The 23,273-nt window shown below is 40.5% G+C and overlaps 1 protein-coding gene and 1 pseudogene across 4 annotated transcripts in view; one reads left to right on the forward strand and one right to left on the reverse strand.

Moving 5' to 3' along the window:
• The window catches only part of ELOVL7 (ELOVL fatty acid elongase 7), a 106,310-nt gene that overhangs the window by 55,770 nt on the left and 27,267 nt on the right, over positions 1-23,273 (forward strand). For all 4 annotated transcript variants that reach the window (XM_053590198.1, XM_053590208.1, XM_053590227.1 and 1 more), the window contains one exon: positions 23,030-23,126. In XM_053590198.1, coding sequence (XP_053446173.1) covers positions 23,063-23,126 — 64 coding nt within the window. In that variant the 5' untranslated portion in view covers positions 23,030-23,062. The remainder of the gene's footprint in view (positions 1-23,029; positions 23,127-23,273) is intronic.
• On the reverse strand, positions 4,760-4,857 carry LOC128593510 (uncharacterized; annotated as a pseudogene).

Here is a 23,273-nt window from a genome sequence, read left to right on the forward strand (position 1 = left end):
TAATACTATTCTCAAATCTCAGCTCAGGTGTCCTCTCCTCCATTATGCCTTGCTTCTGGGTCCCATGTGCCAGGTGTGACCCTTTATTTCTAAAGGCTTCCCTGTTCTGTGTGAACAGTTTACATGGCCCTACTTTCTGCTTTGCCTTATAGGTATCTCAGCAGGTATCATTTACCCATAATATTAAAAGCTGTTTGAGGCTCGGCGCCTGTGGCTCAAGCGGCTAAGGTGCCAGCCACATACACCAGAGCTGGCAGGTTCAAATCCAGCCCGGGCCTGCCAAACAACAATGACAACTACAACCAAAAAATAGCTGGGTGTTGTGCCTGTAGTCCCAGCTACTTGGGAGGCTGAGGCAAGAGAATCGCTTAAACCCAGGAGTTGGAGGTTGTATGAGCTGTGATGCCATGGCACTCTACCGAGGGCAACAGCTTGAGGCTCTGTCTCAAAAAAAAAAAAAAAAAGCCATTTGAATTCAGGAACTATACATAAAAAATAATATTGTATCCTACTCAACACTTCCTTGTACAATAATAGATGGTCAAATGTTGCTTTGTGTATGATGAGAAGATTAATGAGAGAAGTATTAGGGAAGAAGGCATAAGGAATGGAGCATTTGTCAGCGAGGTTTCATGTTAATGTGGTGAGGTTGTTAAGTGAACATCCCAGCTAAAGTTTGTCTGCCTCTTTGCTCAGACTCAAGCAAGCATCATGGTTATGCTGCAGAGCTTGAGCCAAACAGAAATGCAGTTTGAATTAGTCTGGTGGGTCATGCACATATGTAGATATCCAGAGATATCTAATTCTTAGTAAGTCCCTCTATGAAGAGAAAATGAGAAAGTGAAAATTGAGTTCAAAAACTGTAGTTCAAACTTTGTGCTGTCTGTGTTTATAGATTTATAGCATGTTATCTGTATTGAAGAGACTATGACACAAGATAATTCTAAATAGCAGACTTGTAAAAGTCTCTAGAAAGTCTCACATGGTGCATGAAGTATGCTTAACTTACTGGGCATACTTAGCTCATTCACTTATTGTGTTTTGTTTAAACAGAAAATCAAGATTAGTTTTATCTGAGCACTTGTTGGGGAAGGTGGAGAGCTCTTTGGTGGGCTTAGGCCGTCAGAGTTTAGGTTTGCATCTGGCATGGTGTTGTGGAGTAATCTCTGGAAGCAAGTTACAGCTGACATTGTTTCTCAGCGCTCACCGCCCCTTCTTCCTGGTGCCTCATCATTCTCTTCTTTGTCTGGGACTCTCCTTCCTTCCTGAGACCATGTGCTTCCCCATACCACTTGAAGGTTCTGGGGGGTGGTAAATACAATCCAAATTAACAAAGAAATCCCTGGGGTCCCTTTTGTTTTTCAGTGCTTGACTTACACATTGGCATGTGATGCATTTCTGGGAAGGGACATCCAAAGGCCTTCTGGGAAGCATCCAGAAGGGTTTTGAAGACACAAATAAAATTCCCTTTCATTGCTCTAAATAAAGTATATGAGAATGTGATATTTGAAATGGCTGCCACTATCATTTTCCATGAAAATAATAAAACAGAACTTTACCAACTTATAAGAAGTGTGCTACCTTGGGACTTCTTGTTCTGTGAGGTTAACACATTCTCTTACTGGTTAAGCTATTTTGAGCTGATCATTCCTCTCTCATTCTGTAGCATTTCCATTTGAAAAAACCAGAAACATATTTAGTATCCTTATTTGAAATGTTTGTCTCAATCAGTTTTGTTTGCTCAGATAAAAAGGTTTATGGTCTAATTTTCTGTAATGTATTAAGATGTAGTAGAGATTTTCTCTTTCACAGATGCTTGGGAACTTCACACTTACTTCACCCTCAAAATAAGAGGTTAGTTTACATCCTGGATATCTGTGCTGACTCAAAGATATGTTCCCATCTCTTGCAAGTTCTTTTGAGTCACCAATTAATCTTTTCCAGTATTGAGTATCCCTCCTATTCCTGCCCTTCTTGACCCAGATGCCTTATCATTTATAGGTGACCTTCATTTACTGAGTCCTTTGTCACATATTTTGTGCCTGTTCTCATGTTATGGGTGTTGTCATGTCTGAGAATGATTTTATTTATTTATTTGAGACAGAGCCTCAAGCTGTCACCCTGGCTAGCTTGCCATGGCATCACAGCTCACAGCAACCTCCAACCCCTGGGCTCAAGTGATTCTCTTGCCTCTGCCTCCCAAGTAGCTGAGACTACAGGTGCCCACTACAATGTCTGGCTATTTTTTGGTTGCAGCCGCCATTGTTGTTTGGCAGGCCCAGGCTGGATTCGAACCTGCCAGCTCAGGTATATGTGGCTGGTGCCTTAGCCGCTTGAGCCGCAGGTGCCGAGCCTCTGAGAGTGATTTGTGAGGGATTAAGAAAGGATTCCCAAACCTGGCCCATTAGAATTTTCCCAAACACTAACTGAATCCAAATCTCTTTCTGGATGATTCTGGTGAGCAGATGGAAAAACTGACCTGATTCCACACCTGAAAGAAATGGTTTCAAATCTCACTTGATGAAGTCAAGAACATAAATTTTCCCCCAGCTTTATTAAGGTATAATTGACAAAAAATTGCACATATTTGCCATGTGGTGTTTTGCTGTATGTCCATTGTGAGATGATTAAATCAAACTAATGAACATATCCAGACTCACATACTCATTTTTTATGGTAAGAACATTTGAGATCTACTCTCTTAGTAATTTTCAAGCATACAACACATCACCATTAACTATAGTCAACAGAGAGCCTATAATCAATCTCTGGAACTTACTCATGTTATCTAAGTGAAACTGTGTCCTTTGACCAACATCTCTCCATTTCCCCACCCCCAGCTCCTGGCAACTACCATTTCAGTCTTTGCTTCTGTGAATTCAGCTTTTTTAGATTTCACTTAGCATAATATCTTCCAGGTTCATCCATGTTTCTGCAAATAACAAGATTTCATTCTTTTAAAATGGTGAATAGTATTTCACTGTATATGTGTTACACATTTTCTTTATTCATCCATCAGTGGACATTAGGTTGTTTTTTTTTTTTTTATCTTTACTACTGTGAACAGTATGTACATATACGTACTACAGGGAATATGGGAGTATAGCTTTGGTTATATACTGGTTACATTTCTTTGGGCATAGATCTAGAAATGAAATTATTGAATCAAAAGGTTGTTCTATTTTTAAGTTTTTTTTTTTTTTTTTTTTTTTTTTATTGTTGGGGATTCATTGAGGGTACAATAAGTCAGTTACACTGATTGCAATTGTTAGGTAAAGTCCCTCTTGCAATCATGTCTTGCCCCCATAAAGTGTGACACACACTAAGGCCCCATATTTTTAAGTTTTTTGAGGAATCTTCATATTGTTTTCCATAACAGTTGTACTAACTTACATTTCCACCAATGATGTACAAGAGTTCCCTTATTTCCACATTCTTACCAACAGTTATCTTTGTCTTTCTGATACAAGCCATTCTAATAGGTATGAAGTGATATCTCATTGTGGTTATAATTTGCATTTTCCATGATTAGTGATGTTGAGCATTTTTTTTCATTCACCTTTTGGCCATTTGTAAGTCTTCTTTTAAGAATTGTCTATTTAGAAATTTTTGCCATTTAAAAAAAATTTTTTTTTTCTTTTTGCTATTGAGTTGTTTGAGGTCCTTATATATTTTAGATATTAACTCCTTATGAGATTCATGGTTTGCAAATATTTGCTCCCATTTTGGAGATGGTCTCATCATCCTATTGATTGTTTCCTTTGCTTTGAAGAAACTTTTTAGTTTGATATCCATTTTTCTACTTTTGTTTTTGATGCCTATGTTTTTATGTCATATCTATAAAATATTGGCCCAGACCAATGGCATAGAGCTGTTCCCCTCTCTTTTCTTCTAATAGTTTTATAGTTTAAGGCCTTATAGTTAAACCTTTGATCCATTTGAGTTTATTATTTATTTATTTTTTGCAGTTTTTGGCTGGGGCTGGGTTTGAACCCACCACCTCCAGCATATTTGGCCGGTGCCCTACTCCTTTGAGCCACAGGAGTTGATTTTTTTAATATGATGTGAGATAGTAGTCTAATTTCATTCAATTGCATCTGACTATCTGTTCTGTAACCACACCATTTATAGCAGAGACTGTCCTTTCCCATTTGTATGTTATTGACAAGTCCATTGACCGTAATTGCATGGGTTTATATATGGGCCCTCTATTTGTTCCATTGGTCTACATGTCCATTTTTATGCCAGTACCATATTATTTTTTGTTTATTGTTGCTGTTGTTGTTTTAGCTCAAGTCTAAATGATACCATGTTGTTCTGATTACTATAGGCTGGTACTATATTTTGAAATTAGGTAGTATGATGCTTCCATCTTTGTTCTTTTTGCTCTGGTTTACTTTGGCCACTTGGGGTCTTTTGTGGCTCCATATGAATCTTAGCATTGTTTTTTCTGTTTCTGTGGAAATTGTCATTGGAGTTTTGATAGGGATTGTACTGAATCTGTAGATTGCTTTGGGTAATATGGACATTTTAACAAAATTAATTCTTCCAGTTCATGATCACAGAATAGCTTTCCATTTATTTGTGTCTTCAGCTATTCTCATCTATGTCTAAAACACATGTATTTTTTACCTCCTTGGCTAAATTTATTCCTAAGTATTTTTTTGTAGCTGTTGTGAGGGGGATTGCTTTCTTGATTCCTATTTCATATAGGTTGTCGTTAGTCTATAGAAACACTACTGATTGATTTTTTTGTGGGTGTCAGATGGGTAACATGACAAGGTGAGGTTTGAGAGGGGTATATCACACACAACAGAGTGAAAACCCAATGATAGTGCTTCTGAACTGCAAAAGGTATCTGCTACTGATCTTTATGTATTGATTTCTATCCTGCAACTTTACAAAATTCATTATTTCTAAAAGGTTTTTATTGCAGTCTCTAGGGTTTTCAAGGCATAAGAACCCGTTGTATGCAAACAGTGACAATTTAACTTCTTTGGATGCCTTTTACTTCTTGGCCTAATTTCTGGCTAGGTCTTCCAGTACAGTCAGCCCTTTGTGTCTATAGGAGCTTGGTTCTGGGACCATCCTGCGATATCAAAGTTCTTTATATAGTACAGTCGGCCCTCCATGTTTATGGGTTCCACTTTGGGGATTCACCAAAAATATGTACAGTTGGCCCCTCCTATATGTATATGTGGAACACAGAGATATGGAGAACCAGCTGCACCATGCTGAATAGAATTGGTGGGAGTGAGGTGAAGCGGTCATGCAAGCACACACACAGTGAGATGGTCGCCATCTGCAAGCCAAGACAAGACAGCTCAAAATGAGACCTGCTTAACTTGCCAATTAACTTGATCTTGTTCTTTCACCCTCCAGAGCTGTGAGAAATAAATTTCTATTGTTTAAACCGAGAGAGAGAGAGATATGAGCATCTTTGTTTTGTTGCTAATCTTAAAAGAAAAGCTTTCCACTTTGCACTGTTGACTATGATGTTAGCTTTTCATATGTGCAATTTACTGTTTTGAGATAAGTTATTTCTAAACCTAATTTGTTGAGTTTTTATCATAAAAGGATGTTGAATTTTGTCAAATGTTCTTTCTATGCCTACTGAGATGATCATGTGGTTTTTGTCTTTTCATTATGTTAATGTGGTATATCACATTTACTGATTTGCATTATTGAACCAACCCTGCATCCCAGGGATAAATCTCACCTGTTCATTGTCAGTGATTTTTTTATGTTCTATTGAATTTGGGTTGCTAGTATTTTGTTGAGTATTTTTGCATCTGTGTTCATCAGGGTTATTGGCTTGTGGAACCTCTGTAAGTTGACCACTCAAGGGACTGTAACAAACTGGACAACCTACGGTGGTGGTCAGCATAAGGATCTTGGCCACCTGTACATGTGCTGCATCCATGTCTAGGAGAATTAGGTCAACTTAAGGAGATGGTCAATGGAGGGAGGTGGTCAACTATGGAGGTTCTACTGTAATTTTTCAGTCTTCTTAAATTTGTTAAGACTTGTTTTGTGGCTCAACATCTTGGAGAATGTTGTTTGTTCACTTGAGAGGAATGCACATACTTCTCCTGTTGATTAGAATGTTCTCTATTAGAACTCTCAGGGGTTGCCTAAAGCACCACTGGCCACCTGTCCCACTTTGCCCAGGCAGTAGGGCCTGACCTTTTCTGTTTTCAGCCCTCATAACCCAGCACCTTCTCAGGGCTCATCTTGCTTCTCTCTGGATCTGCACTAATTACTGTCCTTTTGTCTTGCCCCTCTCCTGAGCCTGAAGCATGCTTTGGCTTTGCTAGGAGGCATAGAAACCTCTTACTTGTGTCCTGAGTTCTGTAACTAGGATAAAATGGTGTTTCTTTGCCTTCTGCTGTTCTCTTTCATTACCAAGGCAGTGTACACAGCCTAGCTATTAAATAGAAAGGGCAAAAGGGGCAGGGGTGATAAAGGAAATACCAAGAAGAAATATAAATTATATGTATATATATGTGTGTGTATATATGAAACATCAGAACAAAACACAACATTGTGTGTGGTAGCCTAATGGACACATATTTTGCTTTTGTAATGTGTGTATATGTGTGTGTATATATACACTATTACAGCATACATACACACATACATATATATTAATTAACAAATTGGTCACTTGAAATAATTTTTCACCAAGCCTGTTCCACTGCTTTTTATTTTATTTCTGTTTGCTTCATCTTTTTGTATCTTTTTATTTACTTCTTCTGATACCATTGATACAAATTTCTTTTAAATTTAACAGAGTTTGAGTAAAGAACAACTTGCAAATCAGACAGTCCCCTGAACCAGAATAGGTTCAGAGAGACTCCTAGATCTCCTAGATTTACAACTTTTTTTTTTTTAACTCATTATGTTGCCCAAACTAGAGTGCAGTGGCTGCTCAACATAACCTCGGAGTCCTGGGCTCAAGGGACCCTCCACCTTAGCCTCTCTCTTAGCAGGCCCATGCCACCACACCTGGTTTACTTTTCTGGTTTTTGTACAGACAGAATCTTGGTCTGTTACCCAGGCTAGAGTGCTATGGCTTCAGCCTACCTCACAGCAACCTTAAACTCCTGGGTTCAAGTAATCTTCCTTCCTTAGCCTCCCAAGTAGCTGGGACTACAGTTACTTACCACAACACCGGGCTATCTCAGGCTATTCTTGAACTCCTGGACTCAAGCAATCCGCCCACGTCAGCTTCCCAAAGTGATAAATTTACAGTCATGAGCCACTTGCCTGGCCTAACGTGCTTTTAATTGGAGTTTGTAATAGATGTTAAGACAAAAGGTATTTAAACTATTTTGCTGGAATATGTACATCTAAATGAGTGTTTCCTCAAAAATCATCACCTCAGGCTACTGTACATTTATTTCACTGATATTGCCATTTCTCTCTTTCTTTTTCTTGGGGTGGGGGTTGTTCTCATTTTATGTACCATACACTAAAAATGTCGGTAGTAAATTACTATTAAACCCATTTTCTACCCCCCCGACAAAGGTATAGCCAACTGCTAAACTGTATTTAACTTTCGATAAGTTGTGAACTTGTTTTGTAGAAGCAGTAGGTAAAGATTTTTCTTCCCATAAAGCCATTTAAATGAAATTCTAAAAAACTCTGAAGTTGATGTTTAAGGAAAAGCTCGAAAATTGTTTTAATGACGACGTCTTACCTAGGGTGTATAATGTGAGGGTGTTCAGCATGCCCCCTGGGTGAAGGGCTCAACTAAAACTTGAACTTTACCTTAGAATTGAAAACAACGTAACCTAAACATCTGTACCCTCATATTAATTTATAATAAAATAAAAAATAATGGCATCACTAAATCTATAATTGCCAAAATGATTACTCTGAAGCACTCTGTTTTTTAAATAAATATGTGTTGTAGTTTACTTTAAACTAATGGTTCTTAAATTAGGAGGATTCTGACCCTCCCCCCCCCAGGACATTTACCAACTTCTGGAGATGTTTTTTGGTTGTCTCAACTGAAGAAGGACTTGTTCCTGGCACTAGTGGGTAGAAGCCAAGGTTGGTTCTAAATTTCCCACAATACAATGCTTAGAACAGTTGTCCACAACTAAGAATTATCTGGCCCAAAATATCAATACTGTTGAGTTTGAGAAATCCTGTTTTTAAAAAATTATCATTTTATAGTCATGTCTCACATTTTAATATATTTAAAAGTTTCTAGTCGCTTTCCTCTAGCATCTATTGTACTAAATCAGATTTGTTCCTTTGGGAAGGAACAAACTCAAGGACCCAAATCTTTCTGTCCAGCACTTGGGCTCATGACGGCTTTGAGATATTTTTCTGCTGAAGTATACAGAGTGGGAACAGGAAAGAGAAACCAGTCTCAGTGAGAAAACAGATGGGAAGGGGAATACCAGGAAATGTGTGGATTAACATCTAGGTGGATGTTTCCCTAATGATCATTGATTTCTTACTAAGACATTTATTTCTTACCTCAGGATTGTTTTCTTCCTAAGACAATGAGAGCAGAGGCTCTATCTGAACTCTGATTTTCCAGAGTCATCCCCCAGAGAGCGAAGGTCTGTGCAATGCCTTCACCTGGGGAAGGCTTTTACCACCCTATTGGCTGTGATCCCACTCTCCTATCTCATGACTGGGCTTCCCTGTCCCTTTCTAACTAATCAGAGTTGACTGCCTTTTCCCTCTCACTCTCCACACCGTTCCTGCCCTCTCTCTCTTTGTCACCACCTTCTGTATTTGAAGGTGCGTTTCCCTTATCACTTCTCCAATGAACAATTATAAATTCTATAGAATAGCTGATTTCCCCATCGTGGTCACGTCCCTTACTCTGCATAAGGGTAAAGTTTCACCCCCACTCCACCCCACCCGATACGAGTCCAGACATAGCTTTCCACATAATGGCTAGCTGTTTTGTTTTTGCCCTGCAGTCCTACCACAGAGCTCCTGTAGCTCGTTTCAGTTTGTGTGTCCCTGGGCAGCATCTGTGAGACAGTTCTATTCTTCAGATCTGTTCTTAAAGTCTGATTCCCAAAGTAGAGCTCAGTAGGGGGCCTGCAACCTCCCAGATAGCAAAAGAGAAAGGGAAACCATACAGTTCTGTCCCTAGGCAGGCCCTAGGAAAGCCATATGCTGATTCCACCCCTGCTTTCCCTCAGGGAGCGTGTCCCCAATGTATTTTGCAGGGTTTGGATAAATCCCTACCTTTGACAGTCTGCCTGGAAACAGATTGGCCATGGTTTTAGATTTCACTGCTCCTCCCAGCTACTTCCCACCATAGGCAACTCCCAGGTCTCATCTCTATCTGAGTGAATTCCAAGAAGACTCTCTCCCAAATGGGTTCTGCCTTCTGAGAACTGTTGAGATAGACTTGAGCAAAGGGGAAAAAAATGATTGAGTGCCTCAAGTGCACTCTCTATGCTCTGGAGTTAGGTCTGTATTGTCCTAAAATAAGCAGTGTGTGGCTTTGAATAGTCTCCAGGTAAGCTGCCCTGTGGGAAGGGCCTTCTACTATGTATATGAAACAGGCATATTTCTCACATTTGAACTTGACATCTTTAATTTGGGTCCAAAGAAGCTAACCTGGGCAGGTTAAGTCCCTTCTTTACCAGTTGACTAAGTCACCATGTGGTATTATCAAAATCAAGGGTGAGTTGCACGTGGTGGACAATGTGATACTAGCACCAGGCCCCCATCTGTGAGCTCCTATTTAATCCTGCCCATACATTTTTCAGGCCTTTGACAGGGAGGCTTCTCTCTTCCCATCTCTTCCACCCTTAACGAAGGTGTGGTGATTAGTCTACTGCCTCTTAATCTAAGTAGCCCCAAGTTCCAGGTCACTACTTTCTTGTGGTTACCTACTTCTTAGCCTTTCCATATCTTTATTGCTGGACTCTGATCACTAGCAATTACTAAAAATATGGTCAGATAATGTTATGGTGCAGTCACTTATTTTTTTAGTCTACTTCCTTCTTTCTCATCATCAGGGGCTCCAGGACATGCATATTATGCCGTTAATTAGCAATTCTTTAGTGTGGTCTTACAAATAGATCATTTCAGACAATTAAATCCTTTGAAAGTCTCCTAAAAAGGGGCAAGGACCTCTCCCTTCTGCCCTCTATTGCTTGCTTTGTAAGTGGCCCACATTCCCTTAGCAGCAGGATAAGATATTACCTTAGTTTGGAGTTTTAAGTCTCTGTTTCATTTCTTGATAGCATTTCTTTAATGCTTCCAGGGCTCTCTGGATGCTACCCGCAAATTTCAAATCGTGTTCCTCTACTAAATCTTAATCTTACTGTAGGTAGCAACATATCATCCTGATACCTGGGGGCTTCTTGCTTCAGGCAGTGTTGCGCTGGCACTTTGGAGATGCTAGCGTTCAGGCCAGCGAGTCCGTCTTTCTCCCCACGCCTCCCAGGTCTCAGCAAACAACTTCAGCAGTATTGTCCTATTCACTGGTGGCCACTCTTCCTTAGAGAAATTGTGATCTAATGATGATAGTATGCAAATATGAAGTAGATTTCTGAATATCTGCCGTATAATACCAACTTCTTTAACTTCTGTATTGGGAAGTAGAGTGGGTGCTTATTGGAGAACAATCTCAACTCCAAAGTCATTTGTATTCATCATTAGGACCTGCCACTTATTAGTCCCTTGATGATACCTCTCCAGTCTTCTGGCAGTAGTTGAAGCAATTAGTCAACTCTTTGTGCCAGCTTTCTTCTCCTTGAAAAGTGTGGGCATAATTCAATCTGTTACAGTCCCAGAGGGCATGCTTCTCAGAGGTATCTATAATCTCAATGACCTCACCTCTTGAGTTTTTCATCAACCTATAGTGTTTCTAAGACACTCATACTTACCAACAAAGTAACATCCATCTTGTGACCTAGCCAAGGTTCAAAAGCCTCCTTACCTGGCTCTGGCGTACCCTGTTCTGAAAATAATATCAATATTAAATGATAATTTTCTCCAATAGTAGAAAGAATAACTTCTCTAGGTAAGAGGCATTCTGGTGATGTGCTTCCCTTGTAGGCTGGTGGGTCATATTTGGAATATGGGGCACTTCCACTAAACTCAATAGGTCAAGCCTTATACCCCAAGGGATGAGGCCATCCTTTAAAGCAGGGAGAGATCAGAGGGATAAGACTGTAGATCACTTTTGAGGGTCTTCCTCCTCCTCTTTCTGTCCAATTCTCTAGAAACCCTCTTGTTCTCAATAGCCTAGTGAGCTTCCTAACATATAAGAACTGTGCCTTAAAAAAGGCATCTCTAGTCCTGAACCATTATGCCATCAAGCATTCTAACCTGATTTCTAAAGTCCCGTTTCTATCAGCTAGAAGATATCTCTAAACCCTATACCACATGGAGTAATTGCTTCACATCTTTATGTGGCCTTTGTTCACCAACCAAGTGTCCATGTCAAATCATGGCAAATGGGGACAAAAACGGGCTCTAGTCGAGGGGTAACAAGATACTTGTGGAATAACTCATTTCTTAACAATTTTCTAGACCAGTCCCCACAATATAACATTGGCATCAAGTGCATCACTGTCTCAGCTTATGAGGAAATTCTCAACAGTCTGTATTTAGTCCCAACAAGGTAAAGGGATCAGGTTTTTCTGTTCTTCTCCATTTCTACACAATTATGGATGTTCCTTTTCTTCTGGACCTGCAAGTATTAAGGACTATTAGATAGGAGGTTATCTGCAAGCAACAGGTGAGTGACAGAGGAGTCCACACTCCTGAAAGCTGGGCCTGCTGTAGTCCTTCACCTCCTTGCAGACCTCTGTGGTCCTTCAGCTCCTTTCAGACCTCTGTGGTCCTTCAGCTTCTTGCAGACCTCTGTAGTCCTTCACCTCCTTTCAGACCTCTGTAGTCCTTCACCTCCTTTCAGACCTCTGTAGTCCTTCACCTCCTTTCAGACCTCTGTAGTCCTTCACCTCCTTTCAGACCTCTGTGGTCCTTCACCTCCTTGCAGACCTCTGTGGTCCTTCACCTCCTTGCAGACCTCTGTGGTCCTTCACCTCCTTGCAGACCTCTGTGGTCCTTCACCTCCTTTCAGACCTCTGTGGTCCTTCAGCTTCTTGCAGACCTCTGTGGTCCTTCACCTCCTTGCAGACCTCTGTGGTCCTTCACCTCCTTTCAGACCTCTGTGGTCCTTCACCTCCTTGCAGACCTCTGTGGTCCTTCACCTCCTTGCAGACCTCTGTAGTCCTTCACCTCCTTTCAGACCTCTGTGGTCCTTCACCTCCTTGCAGACCTCTGTGGTCCTTCACCTCCTTGCAGACCTCTGTAGTCCTTCACCTCCTTTCAGACCTCTGTAGTCCTTCACCTCCTTTCAGACCTCTGTAGTCCTTCACCTCCTTTCAGACCTCTGTGGTCCTTCACCTCCTTTCAGACCTCTGTGGTCCTTCACCTCCTTGCAGACCTCTGTGGTCCTTCACCTCCTTGCAGACCTCTGTGGTCCTTCACCTCCTTGCAGACCTCTGTAGTCCTTCACCTCCTTTCAGACCTCTGTAGTCCTTCACCTCCTTTCAGACCTCTGTAGTCCTTCACCTCCTTTCAGACCTCTGTGGTCCTTCACCTCCTTTCAGACCTCTGTGGTCCTTCACCTCCTTGCAGACCTCTGTGGTCCTTCACCTCCTTGCAGACCTCTGTGGTCCTTCACCTCCTTGCAGACCTCTGTGGTCCTTCACCTCCTTTCAGACCTCTGTGGTCCTTCACCTCCTTTCAGACCTCTGTGGTCCTTCACCTCCTTTCAGACCTCTGTGGTCCTTCAGCTTCTTGCAGACCTCTGTGGTCCTTCACCTCCTTGCAGACCTCTGTGGTCCTTCACCTCCTTTCAGACCTCTGTGGTCCTTCACCTCCTTGCAGACCTCTGTGGTCCTTCACCTCCTTGCAGACCTCTGTAGTCCTTCACCTCCTTTCAGACCTCTGTGGTCCTTCACCTCCTTGCAGACCTCTGTGGTCCTTCACCTCCTTGCAGACCTCTGTAGTCCTTCACCTCCTTTCAGACCTCTGTAGTCCTTCACCTCCTTTCAGACCTCTGTAGTCCTTCACCTCCTTTCAGACCTCTGTGGTCCTTCACCTCCTTTCAGACCTCTGTGGTCCTTCACCTCCTTGCAGACCTCTGTGGTCCTTCACCTCCTTGCAGACCTCTGTGGTCCTTCACCTCCTTGCAGACCTCTGTAGTCCTTCACCTCCTTTCAGACCTCTGTAGTCCTTCACCTCCTTTCAGACCTCTGTAGTCCTTCACCTCCTTTCAGACCTCTGTGGTCCTTCACCTCCTTTCAGACCTCTGTGGTCCTTCACCTCCTTGCAGACCTCTGTGGTCCTTCACCTCCTTGCAGACCTCTGTGGTCCTTCACCTCCTTGCAGACCTCTGTGGTCCTTCACCTCCTTTCAGACCTCTGTGGTCCTTCACCTCCTTTCAGACCTCTGTGGTCCTTCACCTCCTTTCAGACCTCTGTGGTCCTTCAGCTTCTTGCAGACCTCTGTGGTCCTTCACCTCCTTGCAGACCTCTGTGGTCCTTCACCTCCTTTCAGACCTCTGTGGTCCTTCACCTCCTTTCAGACCTCTGTGGTCCTTCACCTCCTTTCAGACCTCTGTGGTCCTTCAGCTTCTTGCAGACCTCTGTGGTCCTTCACCTCCTTGCAGACCTCTGTGGTCCTTCACCTCCTTGCAGACCTCTGTGGTCCTTCACCTCCTTTCAGACCTCTGTGGTCCTTCACCTCCTCCTTGCTTTGATGAGATTCTTTCCCGCCACATCCGGTGTGGTTTTTTTCCCTGTGACCCCCCCACGTCCTCCACCTCAGCCTTGTACAGTTTTGGGTTTGGAGAAACCAGCTTTCTTTGCTTCCTGTATTTCTTGCCTACATTTTTGTTTTCTTTGAGTTTCTGGTTCTGCAAGGGCTGGAGAAGGGAAATGGCCCATGTGGCGCTAGAGAAAGAAAAGAAGAGGAGGAAATTGCACAGAAAACAGATTAATACTCTGAAATATAACCTTGCCATATGCCTTACAGAATTAGAATTGTTCACTCTGATTCTGAATAACTAAAGTGCATTATTTCAGCAGTTTAATTAAGGGAAGGATGGCTTGAGGTGTGATATGTCAGTGGTTAAGCTGAGGTGGGGAAAATAGCTTTTTGCATGTCCTAAAACACTCATTACATACTAACACTTAAAATAAAAGTAGTGGAGTTTTTTTGTTTATTTCTTCCATTCAGTTGTACTGCAGCGTGTCCCAAAAGACACCAAACATGAGAAAATAGGAAATTATGAATAAATGTACTCTTACTTACAAAATATTATTATAAAAATTTTACAAAATAGTTACAAAATTTTCTTTATGTGTTGGCCGCCTCTTTCTACATCCACATGATGTCTTCTCTCCCACTAATGGCAAACATGTTCCAAGATACCTATTTTCCGACATGTAGGAACTTTCACCGACCCCCTGTAGATAATGGGTTTGGCCAGTTGTTTTCCCATTAAATTGGCATGACTTATCTCTCTAAATGATAAATGGATGATTTTGATTGAATGTTCATTTTTTGTCAGATTCTGTGCTACATACTTTACACAAATATATTATCTAGTCCTCAAAATAACTCTATGAATTAGTTTGTTTTATCTTGGTAGTTTATGTAATTCCTGATTTGCAGATTAAGAAATCAAACTGTGATTTTGCCCAGAGACACTCAGCTGTTAAGTGATAGGATTCAAACCAAGATCTTTGTGACCCTGGACTCCTTGCTCATAAACCTTTGCTACAGAAATGATGCATTAGAAAAATAAGAGTCCAGCTGACTCTGGCAAGACTGTGGCACCACAACAGTCAATCTCTAGTCTGATCTCAGCTTGAGGACACAGGATATATCAGATCAGAGCCATGCTGAGATGCCTTCCTGGACTTGCAGACATCCTCCAGAAAGAACAGAGATGCAAAGAATTTAGGCACAATCTTTGTTTCGTGTGCATGAGCATTCATGCATGGGGATTAAATAAGAATGTGCTAGTACATATGCAACTTATCTCACTCTTTTTTATTTAGAGAGGTAAATAAAATAATAATTTTAAATAAAAAAATAATTCTCCCTCTTCAGCACAATTTATTCCCATTCCCTTTTCCATGTTTCCTTTTTTAGAGTTCCTTTTGTACCAGTATGAATAAATGTAAATTTATATTCATATTCCTTTTCTCCTTTTCTGTATACAAGGTAATCATCTTTAAATTCTGTACTTTGCTTTTTTCCACATGGAGATTTATCTTAGGAATCTTTTCATATCAGCACATGTAGACATTCCAAATTCTTATTTACAACGGCATACTATTTCATGGGGTTAGATGTATTATTATTATTAACGCACTCTAATAATAGACACTGGGTTGTTTCCAGGCTTCTGATATTACTAACTGATACGACAAATAAACTGGAATATTTGCCATTCTGTATTTATGATTATGTGTCTATAGGGTAAGTTTCTAGAAGTAGGATTGCTGGGTTTAAAAATACACATTTCCAATAATGCCATATGCTGAGGGTTGTAGTGATTTGTAATCCCACCAGTAATACATGAGGACAGAGAATTTTTCACAATCCTGCCAACAGAGTTAATATATTTCTTAATTTGGGGCCATCTGATTGATTAAAAAATGCTTGGATTTTGGTTCATTCAATTGTTAAAAAATATTGCTGATTTATTTCTATGATTAAAGTCACAAAACATTTCACATGTGTAAGTGCCTTTTTATATGTTGTGGTTCCTTCTCTGTGAACTTTGCCTGTTTTCTTCTTGGTAGATCTTTTATCAATTTCTAGAAACTATATATTAGGGAGAGTAGCTTTTTTCTGTGATGCGAATTAAACATACTTTTTACTGTTTGCTCTTTATGGTTAAAGGACTGCCTTCTGTTCTGAATTTTAAGTCAGGCTTTAAAAGGCCTTTCTCACTCCAAGGTTCTAAAAGTCTTCTCCCATTTTTTTTTTTTTTTTAATAGAGATAGAGTCTCATTTTGTCACCCTCGGTAGAGTGCTGTGGCATCACAGCTCACAGCAACCTTCAACTCCTGTGCTTAAGCGATTCTCTTGCCTCAGCCTCCCTAGTAGCTGGATCCACTGACATCCACCACAATGCCAGGCTATTTTTTGTTGCAGTTAGGCAAGGGCCGGGTTTGAACCCGCCACCCTCGGTATATGGGACCAGTGCCCAACCCACTGAGCCGCCCTTTCCCCATGTTTTTATCTAATGCTTTTTATGGCTCTATTTTTCTTTTCTTTTTCTTTTTCATTATTATTATTATTTTTTTATTGTTGGGGATTCATTGAGGGTACAATAAGCTAGGTTACACTGATTGCATTTGTTAGGTAAAGTCCCTCTTGCAATCATGTCTTGCCACCAGAAGGTGTGGCACACACCAAGGCCCCACCTCTTTCCCTCCCTCCCTCTCTCTGCTTTTCCTTCCCCCCACCATGATCTTAATTGTCATTAATTATCGTCATATCAAAATTGAGTACATAGGATTCATGCTTCTCCATTCTTGTGATGCTTTACTAAGACTAATATCTTCCACTTCCATCCAGGTTAATATGAAGGATGTAAAGTCTGCATTTTTTTTTTTTTTTTTTTGTAGAGACAGAGTTTCACTTTATTGCCCTCGGTGGAGTGCCATGGCGTCACACAGCTCACAGCAACCTCCAAGTCCTGGGCTTAGGCGATTCTCCTGCCTCAGCCTCCTGAGTAGCTGGGACTACAGGCACCCGCCACAACGCCCGGCTATTTTTTTCTTGCAGTTTGGCCGGGGCTGGGTTTGAACCAGCCACCCTCGGTATATCGGGCCAGCGCCCTGCTCTCTGAACCACAGGCGCCGCCCAGTCTCCATTTTTTTTTAATAGCTGAATAGTATTCCATGGTATACATATACCACAGCTTGTTAATCCATTCCTGGGTTGGTGGGCATTTAGGCTGTTTCCACACTTTGGCGATTGTAAATTGAGCTGCAATAAACAGTCTAGTACAAGTGTTCTTATGATAAAAGGATTTTTTTTCCTTCTCTGTAGATGCTCAGTAATGGGATTGCAGGATCAAATGGGAGGTCTAGCTTGAGTGCTTTGAGGTTTCTCCATACTTCCTTCCAGAAAGGTACTAGTTTGCAGTCCCACCAGCAGTGTAAAAGTGTTGTTCCCTTCTCTCCACATCTGTGCCAGCATCTGCAGTTTTGAGATTTTGTGATGTGGGCCATTCTCACTGGGGTTAGATGGTATCTCAGGGTGGTTTTGATTTGCATTTCTCTAATAGATAGGGATGATGAACATTTTTTCATATGTTTGTTAACCATTTGTCTGTCTTCTTTAGAGAAGGTTCTATTCATGTCTCTTGCCCATTGATACATGGGATTGTTGGCTTTTTTCATGTGGATTAATTTGAGTTCTCTATAGATCCTAGTTATCAAGCTTTTGTCTGATTGAAAATATGCAAATATCCTTTCCCATTGTGTAGGTTGTCTCTTTACTTTGGTTGTTGTCTCCTTAGCTGTACAGAAGCTTTTCAGTTTAATGAAGTCCCATTTGTTTATTTTTGTTGTTGTTGCAATTGCCATGGCAGTCTTCTTCATGAAGTCTTTCCCCAGGCCAATATCTTCCAGTGTTTTTCCTAAGCTTTCTTGGAGGATTTTTATTGTTTCATGCCTTAAATTTAAGTCCTTTATCCATCTTGAATCAATTTTTGTGAGTGGGGAAAGGTGTGGGTCCAGTTTCAGTCTTTTACATGTGGATATCCAATTCTCCCAACACCATTTATTGAATAGGGAGTCTTTCCCCCAAGGTATGTTCTTGTTTGGTTTATTGAAGATTAGGTGGTTGTAATATGTTCATTTCATTTCTTGGTTTTCTATTTGATTCCAAGTGTCTATGTCTCTGTTTTTGTGCCAGTACCATGCTGTCTTGACCACTATGGCTTTGTAGTACTGACTAAAATCTGGTATGCTGATGCCCCCAGCTTTATTTTTATTACTAAGAACTGCCTTAGCTATACGGGGTTTTTTCTGGTTCCATACAAAACGCAGAATCATTTTTTCCAAATCTTGAAAGTACAATGTTGGTATTTTGATAGGAATGGCATTGAATAGGTAGATTGCTTTGGGAAGTATAGACATTTTAACAATGTTGATTCTTCCCATCCATGAGCATGGTGTGTTCTTCCATTCGTTAAAATCCTCTGTTATTTCCTTTCTGAGGATTTCATAGTTTTCTTTATAGAGGTCCTTCACCTCCTTCGTTAGGTATATTCCTAGGTATTTCATTTTCTTTGAGACTATGGTGAAGGGAGTCGTGTCCTTAATTAGCTTCTCATCTTCACTGTTATTGGCGTATACAAAGGCTACTGACTTGTGGACATTGATTTTATATCCTGAAACATTACCATATTTTTTGATGACTTCTAGGAGTCTTGGGGTTGAGTCTTTGGGATTCTCTAAGTATAAGATCATGTCATCAGTAAAGAGGGAGAGTTTGACCTCCTCTGCTCCCATTTGGATTCCCTTATTTCCTTGTCTTGCCTAATTGTATTGGCTAGAACTTCCAGCACTACATTGAGTAGTAAAGGTGACAGAGGACAACCTTGTCTGGTTCCAGTTTTAAGAGGAAAAGCTTTCAGTTTTACTCCATTCAGTGAAATATTAGCTGTGGGTTTGTCGTAGATAGCTTCAATCAGTTTTAGAAATGTTCCACCTATGCGTATGCTCTTCAGTATTCTAATTAGAAAAGGATGCTGGATTTTATCAAATGCTTTTTCTGCATTTATTGAGAGGATCATATGATCTTTATTTTTGCCTCCGTTAATATGGTGGATAACGTTTATGGACTTGCGTATGTTAAACCAGCCTTGCATCCCTGGGATGAAGCCTACTTGATCATGATGAATGACTTTTTTGATGATAAGCTGTAATCTATTGGCTAGGATTTTGTTGAGAATTTTTGCATCTATATTCATGAGTGAGATTGGTCTGAAATTCTCCTTTATGGTTGGGTCTTTTCCTGGTTTTGGTAGATTAAAGGTAGATGACCATTGTCTTCTTGCTTGGAAAGTTTCATTAGAGAAGTCTGCAGTCACTCTGATGGATTTGCCCCTGTAGGTCAACTGGCGCTTACTCCTGGCAGCTTGCAGAATCTTTTCTTTTGTCTTGACTTTGGACAGGTTCATCACAATGTGTCTTGGAGAAGCTCGGTTAGAGTTGAGGTGACCTGGGGTCCGATATCCCTCTGAAAGCAGTGTGTCAGACTCTTTGGTGATATTTGGGAAATTTTCTTTTGTAATATTCTCTAGTATGGCTTCCATTCCTCTGGGGCATTGTTCTTCCCCTTCTGGGATTCCTATAACTCGTATGTTGGAACGCTTCATAAGGTCCCATAATTCTGACAGTGAACGTTCTGCTTTCTCTCTCTTCTTTTCTGCCTCTTTTACTATCTGAGTTATCTCAAAAACTTTGTCTTCTACCTCTGAAATTCTTTCTTCTGCATGGTCTAACCTGTTGCTGATACTTTCCATTGCATCTATAAGTTCCCTAATTGACTGTTTCAGTTCCTTCAGCTCTGCTATATCCTTTCTATATTCTTCATATTGTTCATCTCTTATTTGGTTCTGTTTTTGGATTTCCTTTTGGTTATTTTCCACTTTATTAGCAGTTTCCTTCATTGTTTCCATCATTTCTTTCATTGTTTTCAACATGTGTATTCTAAATTCCCTTTCTGTCATTCCTAACATTTCTGTATAGGTGGAATCCTCTGCAGTAGCTACCTCATGGTCCCTTGGCGGGGTTGTTCTGGGCTGGTTCTTCATGTTGCCTGGAGTTTTCTGCTGATTCTTCCTCATGAGTGATTTCTTTTATCTGTTTCCTTGCCCTAATTTTCCTTTCACTTCCTCTTGCTCTTTAAGTTCCTGTGCCTGTGGACTAAGATTTCGATGAGTCCTTTTGGTATAGGAACAGAAGTATGAGAAGGTTGAAAAGCAAGAAGGGATGAAAAAAAAGAAGGAAAGAACGAAAAGAAAATAGAGGAGGGAGGTGGATAAAAGGAATATTGACAAAAAGAAAAGAGGCACAGAAAGAGGGAGACAGAGCAATAAAGCTGTACGGTAGGGTACTTTGACACAATCTTAAAAAACCCCAACCTCTGGGGGTGCCTAGTTGGGTGGTTCCCTTGAAGTCAGCAACTCTTTGCTAACCTGATCAGACACAGTACCGCACCTCCACCAAGTAGAGAGGAAAGACATAAATGCTATAAGTCAAAGCAAAACAAGCAAATAGAAAACTTTACAGGATAAAATTGGGTGAAAAACCAAATAATAGGGGTAGAAACACTAGCAAAAATGAAGTTCTAGTTATTGAAAAAGGCAGCAATGGGAAATTGTATTTATACTAGAAAACTGGAGAAAGAAAAGAAAAAATCTGTATGGAAAAGGTTGAAATTAAAAAACAAAACAACAACATCAAAATAAACAAAAAACAATCAAAAAACAACCAAAAACAAAGCAGTATATATATCTTGTTGAATATTGTCTGTGCAACAGGTGGTCTTCTGGGGTACGAGATGTTAATTACAATGCTGATATGACTGGAGGCCTCTGCTGATTTCTCAGACCCCACAGGGTAGACACCCTAAGTCTCTCTTCAGCACTCTTAAAAGGCACTTTAAGCTTCTAAACTTGCTAAGCAGAAGCTTTCCCAGGAAAGTGCTTGTCGATGCAATCACTGGTGAAGTGGCTATCCACTTACTCAGTGTGCCAAAACCGGTCTCACTCTGCCCATGAGGGTTAGGGCTCTAAGGCAGCTCAGACCCTGCCTTTAGGCTGCTCAGTCACTAGGTTACTAGGTCCCGCCTGATCCTTGCTCTGCAACCCCTAGGGCAGACCTTGTTGGGGCAGTTCTTTCACAATGGCTCCCTGTGGTCCATAGCCAAACGCTATTAGCTTGGTCTGTCCAGCTCAGAGGCTCAGTCTGGGGTCCCAGACAATGCTCAAAGTTCTCCACACTCCTGCTCAAGCTTTCCCCAAGGCAGTTCAACTCAGTGCCAAGTCCAAAAACACCAAAACAGGTCACAAGGCCTTTCTGGTTTGTAGTCTAACTGCTACTGCATTTACTGCTGTCGGCGGGATTAGACCGATTGAACACACGCGATTACTTGCCAGTTTTCCACTGTTTTTGTCCTCCTCTTGGGGTCCAGAAGTCTCTTGCTGACTCCCTGTATCCTCAAAGGGATGATTATAGGCAGATCCCACCAGTCAGAGATGCCTGAAGTCTTATCTTCCCAGACTAACGGTGCCCAGATGCAATGAAGCTGTTACTCGGCCACCATCTTGCTCTCCCTCCGGCTCTATTTTTCTTAAGTCTTTGATCTCTCTGAAGTTTATCTTAGTTTATAATATAATGCTTGAGTTGAACTTGTTTTTCGGTTGCTCCGCACTTTTTATTAATAGCTCATATTCAGTGCCCAGAAGAAAGTATGAATTTTCTAGTGGAAACTCTAAAGAATTTTTATTTTATTTTTTATTTTTTTGAGACAGAGTCTCAAGCTGTCACACTGGGTAGAGTGCTATGACATCATAGCTCACAGCAACCTCCATCTCGGGCTAAAGTGATCCCCTTGCCTCAGTTTTTCTATTTTTAGTAAAAACAGGGTCTTGTTTTTTTGCTCAAAATCGTGAGCTCAAGCAATTCACCCACCTCAGCCTCCCAGAGTGCTAGTATTATAGGCATGAGCCACTGTGCCTGCCCTCTAAAGGATTTTTAAAATTATGCTGAAATATACTTTTATACATAAATAAAAACATATACACACATACCTACATACATACATACACACAAACATATATATATATATATAAACTTAAATGATTACCATTTTAACTATTTTAAAGTTTAAAATTCAGTATCAGTGAATACATTTACACCAGCCTCTTCCACCATGTAAGGACACAGTGAAAAGGTGCTGTCTGTAAGAAAATGGGCCCTCTCCAGAACCTGACCATTCCGGCACTCTAGTCTTGGCCCTCCCAAAATAAATTTCTCTTGTTTATAAGCTAAAAGAAAAGGTACATATACATTGTTGCTCAACAGTCACCACCATCTGTCCACCTCTAGAACTTTTTCATCTTCCCATCCTGTGAGTTTGAATCAAATATGTGGTAATTTCGTGACACAACATCTGTTTATGAAATGTACCCTGATTTCAGATATATTAAAATATGCAAAAGTATACTTCTTAAAATTAGTGAAATACAGTTCAAGTCCCCCAAATGTAGTTAGTGTGTTTCTCGATGTTCTGTTCCTTTGGTTTTCTTTCCATATCCCAGTCCACACTGTTTTAATTATTGAAGATTTATATTATATTTTAATAATGATGAGGCTAGTTTGTCCTCCTCTCTTTTTTTCCCAGAAGACTTCTTTTCAAATTATTTTTGTGTTTCTGTTAAGGTAAACTAAGCAGCTTTTCCTCGGCTCTCATACATCTTTCCCGCACTCTGTCTATATTCTATTTAATTGTAAAAACACATAGAAGACTTTGTAAGCCTGAAGGTGAGCTCTAAGTGTAGGATCAGTGTGCCTTCTCTGAAAGTTTGTGTGCCTTCTTGACTTTCCTCTCCTGGGTTTTTACTTTAGCCTTGCCATGGTAGGTACAGTCCATTTCCGGTCTGTGTTGCTCCATTGAAGGGAGATGTTTCTACGAACATTCTCACGTAATTTCCTCCTTTTCTGTCTTTTACATAGACTGTCTCCTTTTCTGTCTTGTACATAGAACTTTTGCAGAGAAGTTAAAAGCGTCCCTAGGAGGATGGAAAGTCTGCAATGCAACGGCATGAGGGTTTAAAATGAATCATTAGTGCATTTGCCCTCAGTAGAAGTTTGCTGTTTTGCCAGTTATTAAATTTTTAGCGTTTTAAATATTGTATTAATTTAAGTTTGGCTTTATTTGCATTTATTGACCATAAACTCATTTTTGTTTCGTTTTACTGAAGAACCCATTAAAAGAGCCAGTAATCCTGTAGAAGATGGCCTTCAGCGATCTTACATCAAGGACTGTACGTCTCTATGATAATTGGATCAAAGATGCTGGTGAGTAAACAGATTTCCTAATTGAGGCTCATCCTTTTTTTTATGCCATATTTCCGTATTTAATAGGATTTCATTGGAACAGAATGATAATATATAAAGTATCACTTAACTTTTTTTTTTTTAACAGTTTTTTGTTTGTTTTTTGCT

This window comes from Nycticebus coucang, chromosome 1 (genome assembly GCF_027406575.1).
Source record: "Nycticebus coucang isolate mNycCou1 chromosome 1, mNycCou1.pri, whole genome shotgun sequence".
NCBI classification, from domain to species: Eukaryota; Metazoa; Chordata; class Mammalia; order Primates; family Lorisidae; genus Nycticebus; species Nycticebus coucang.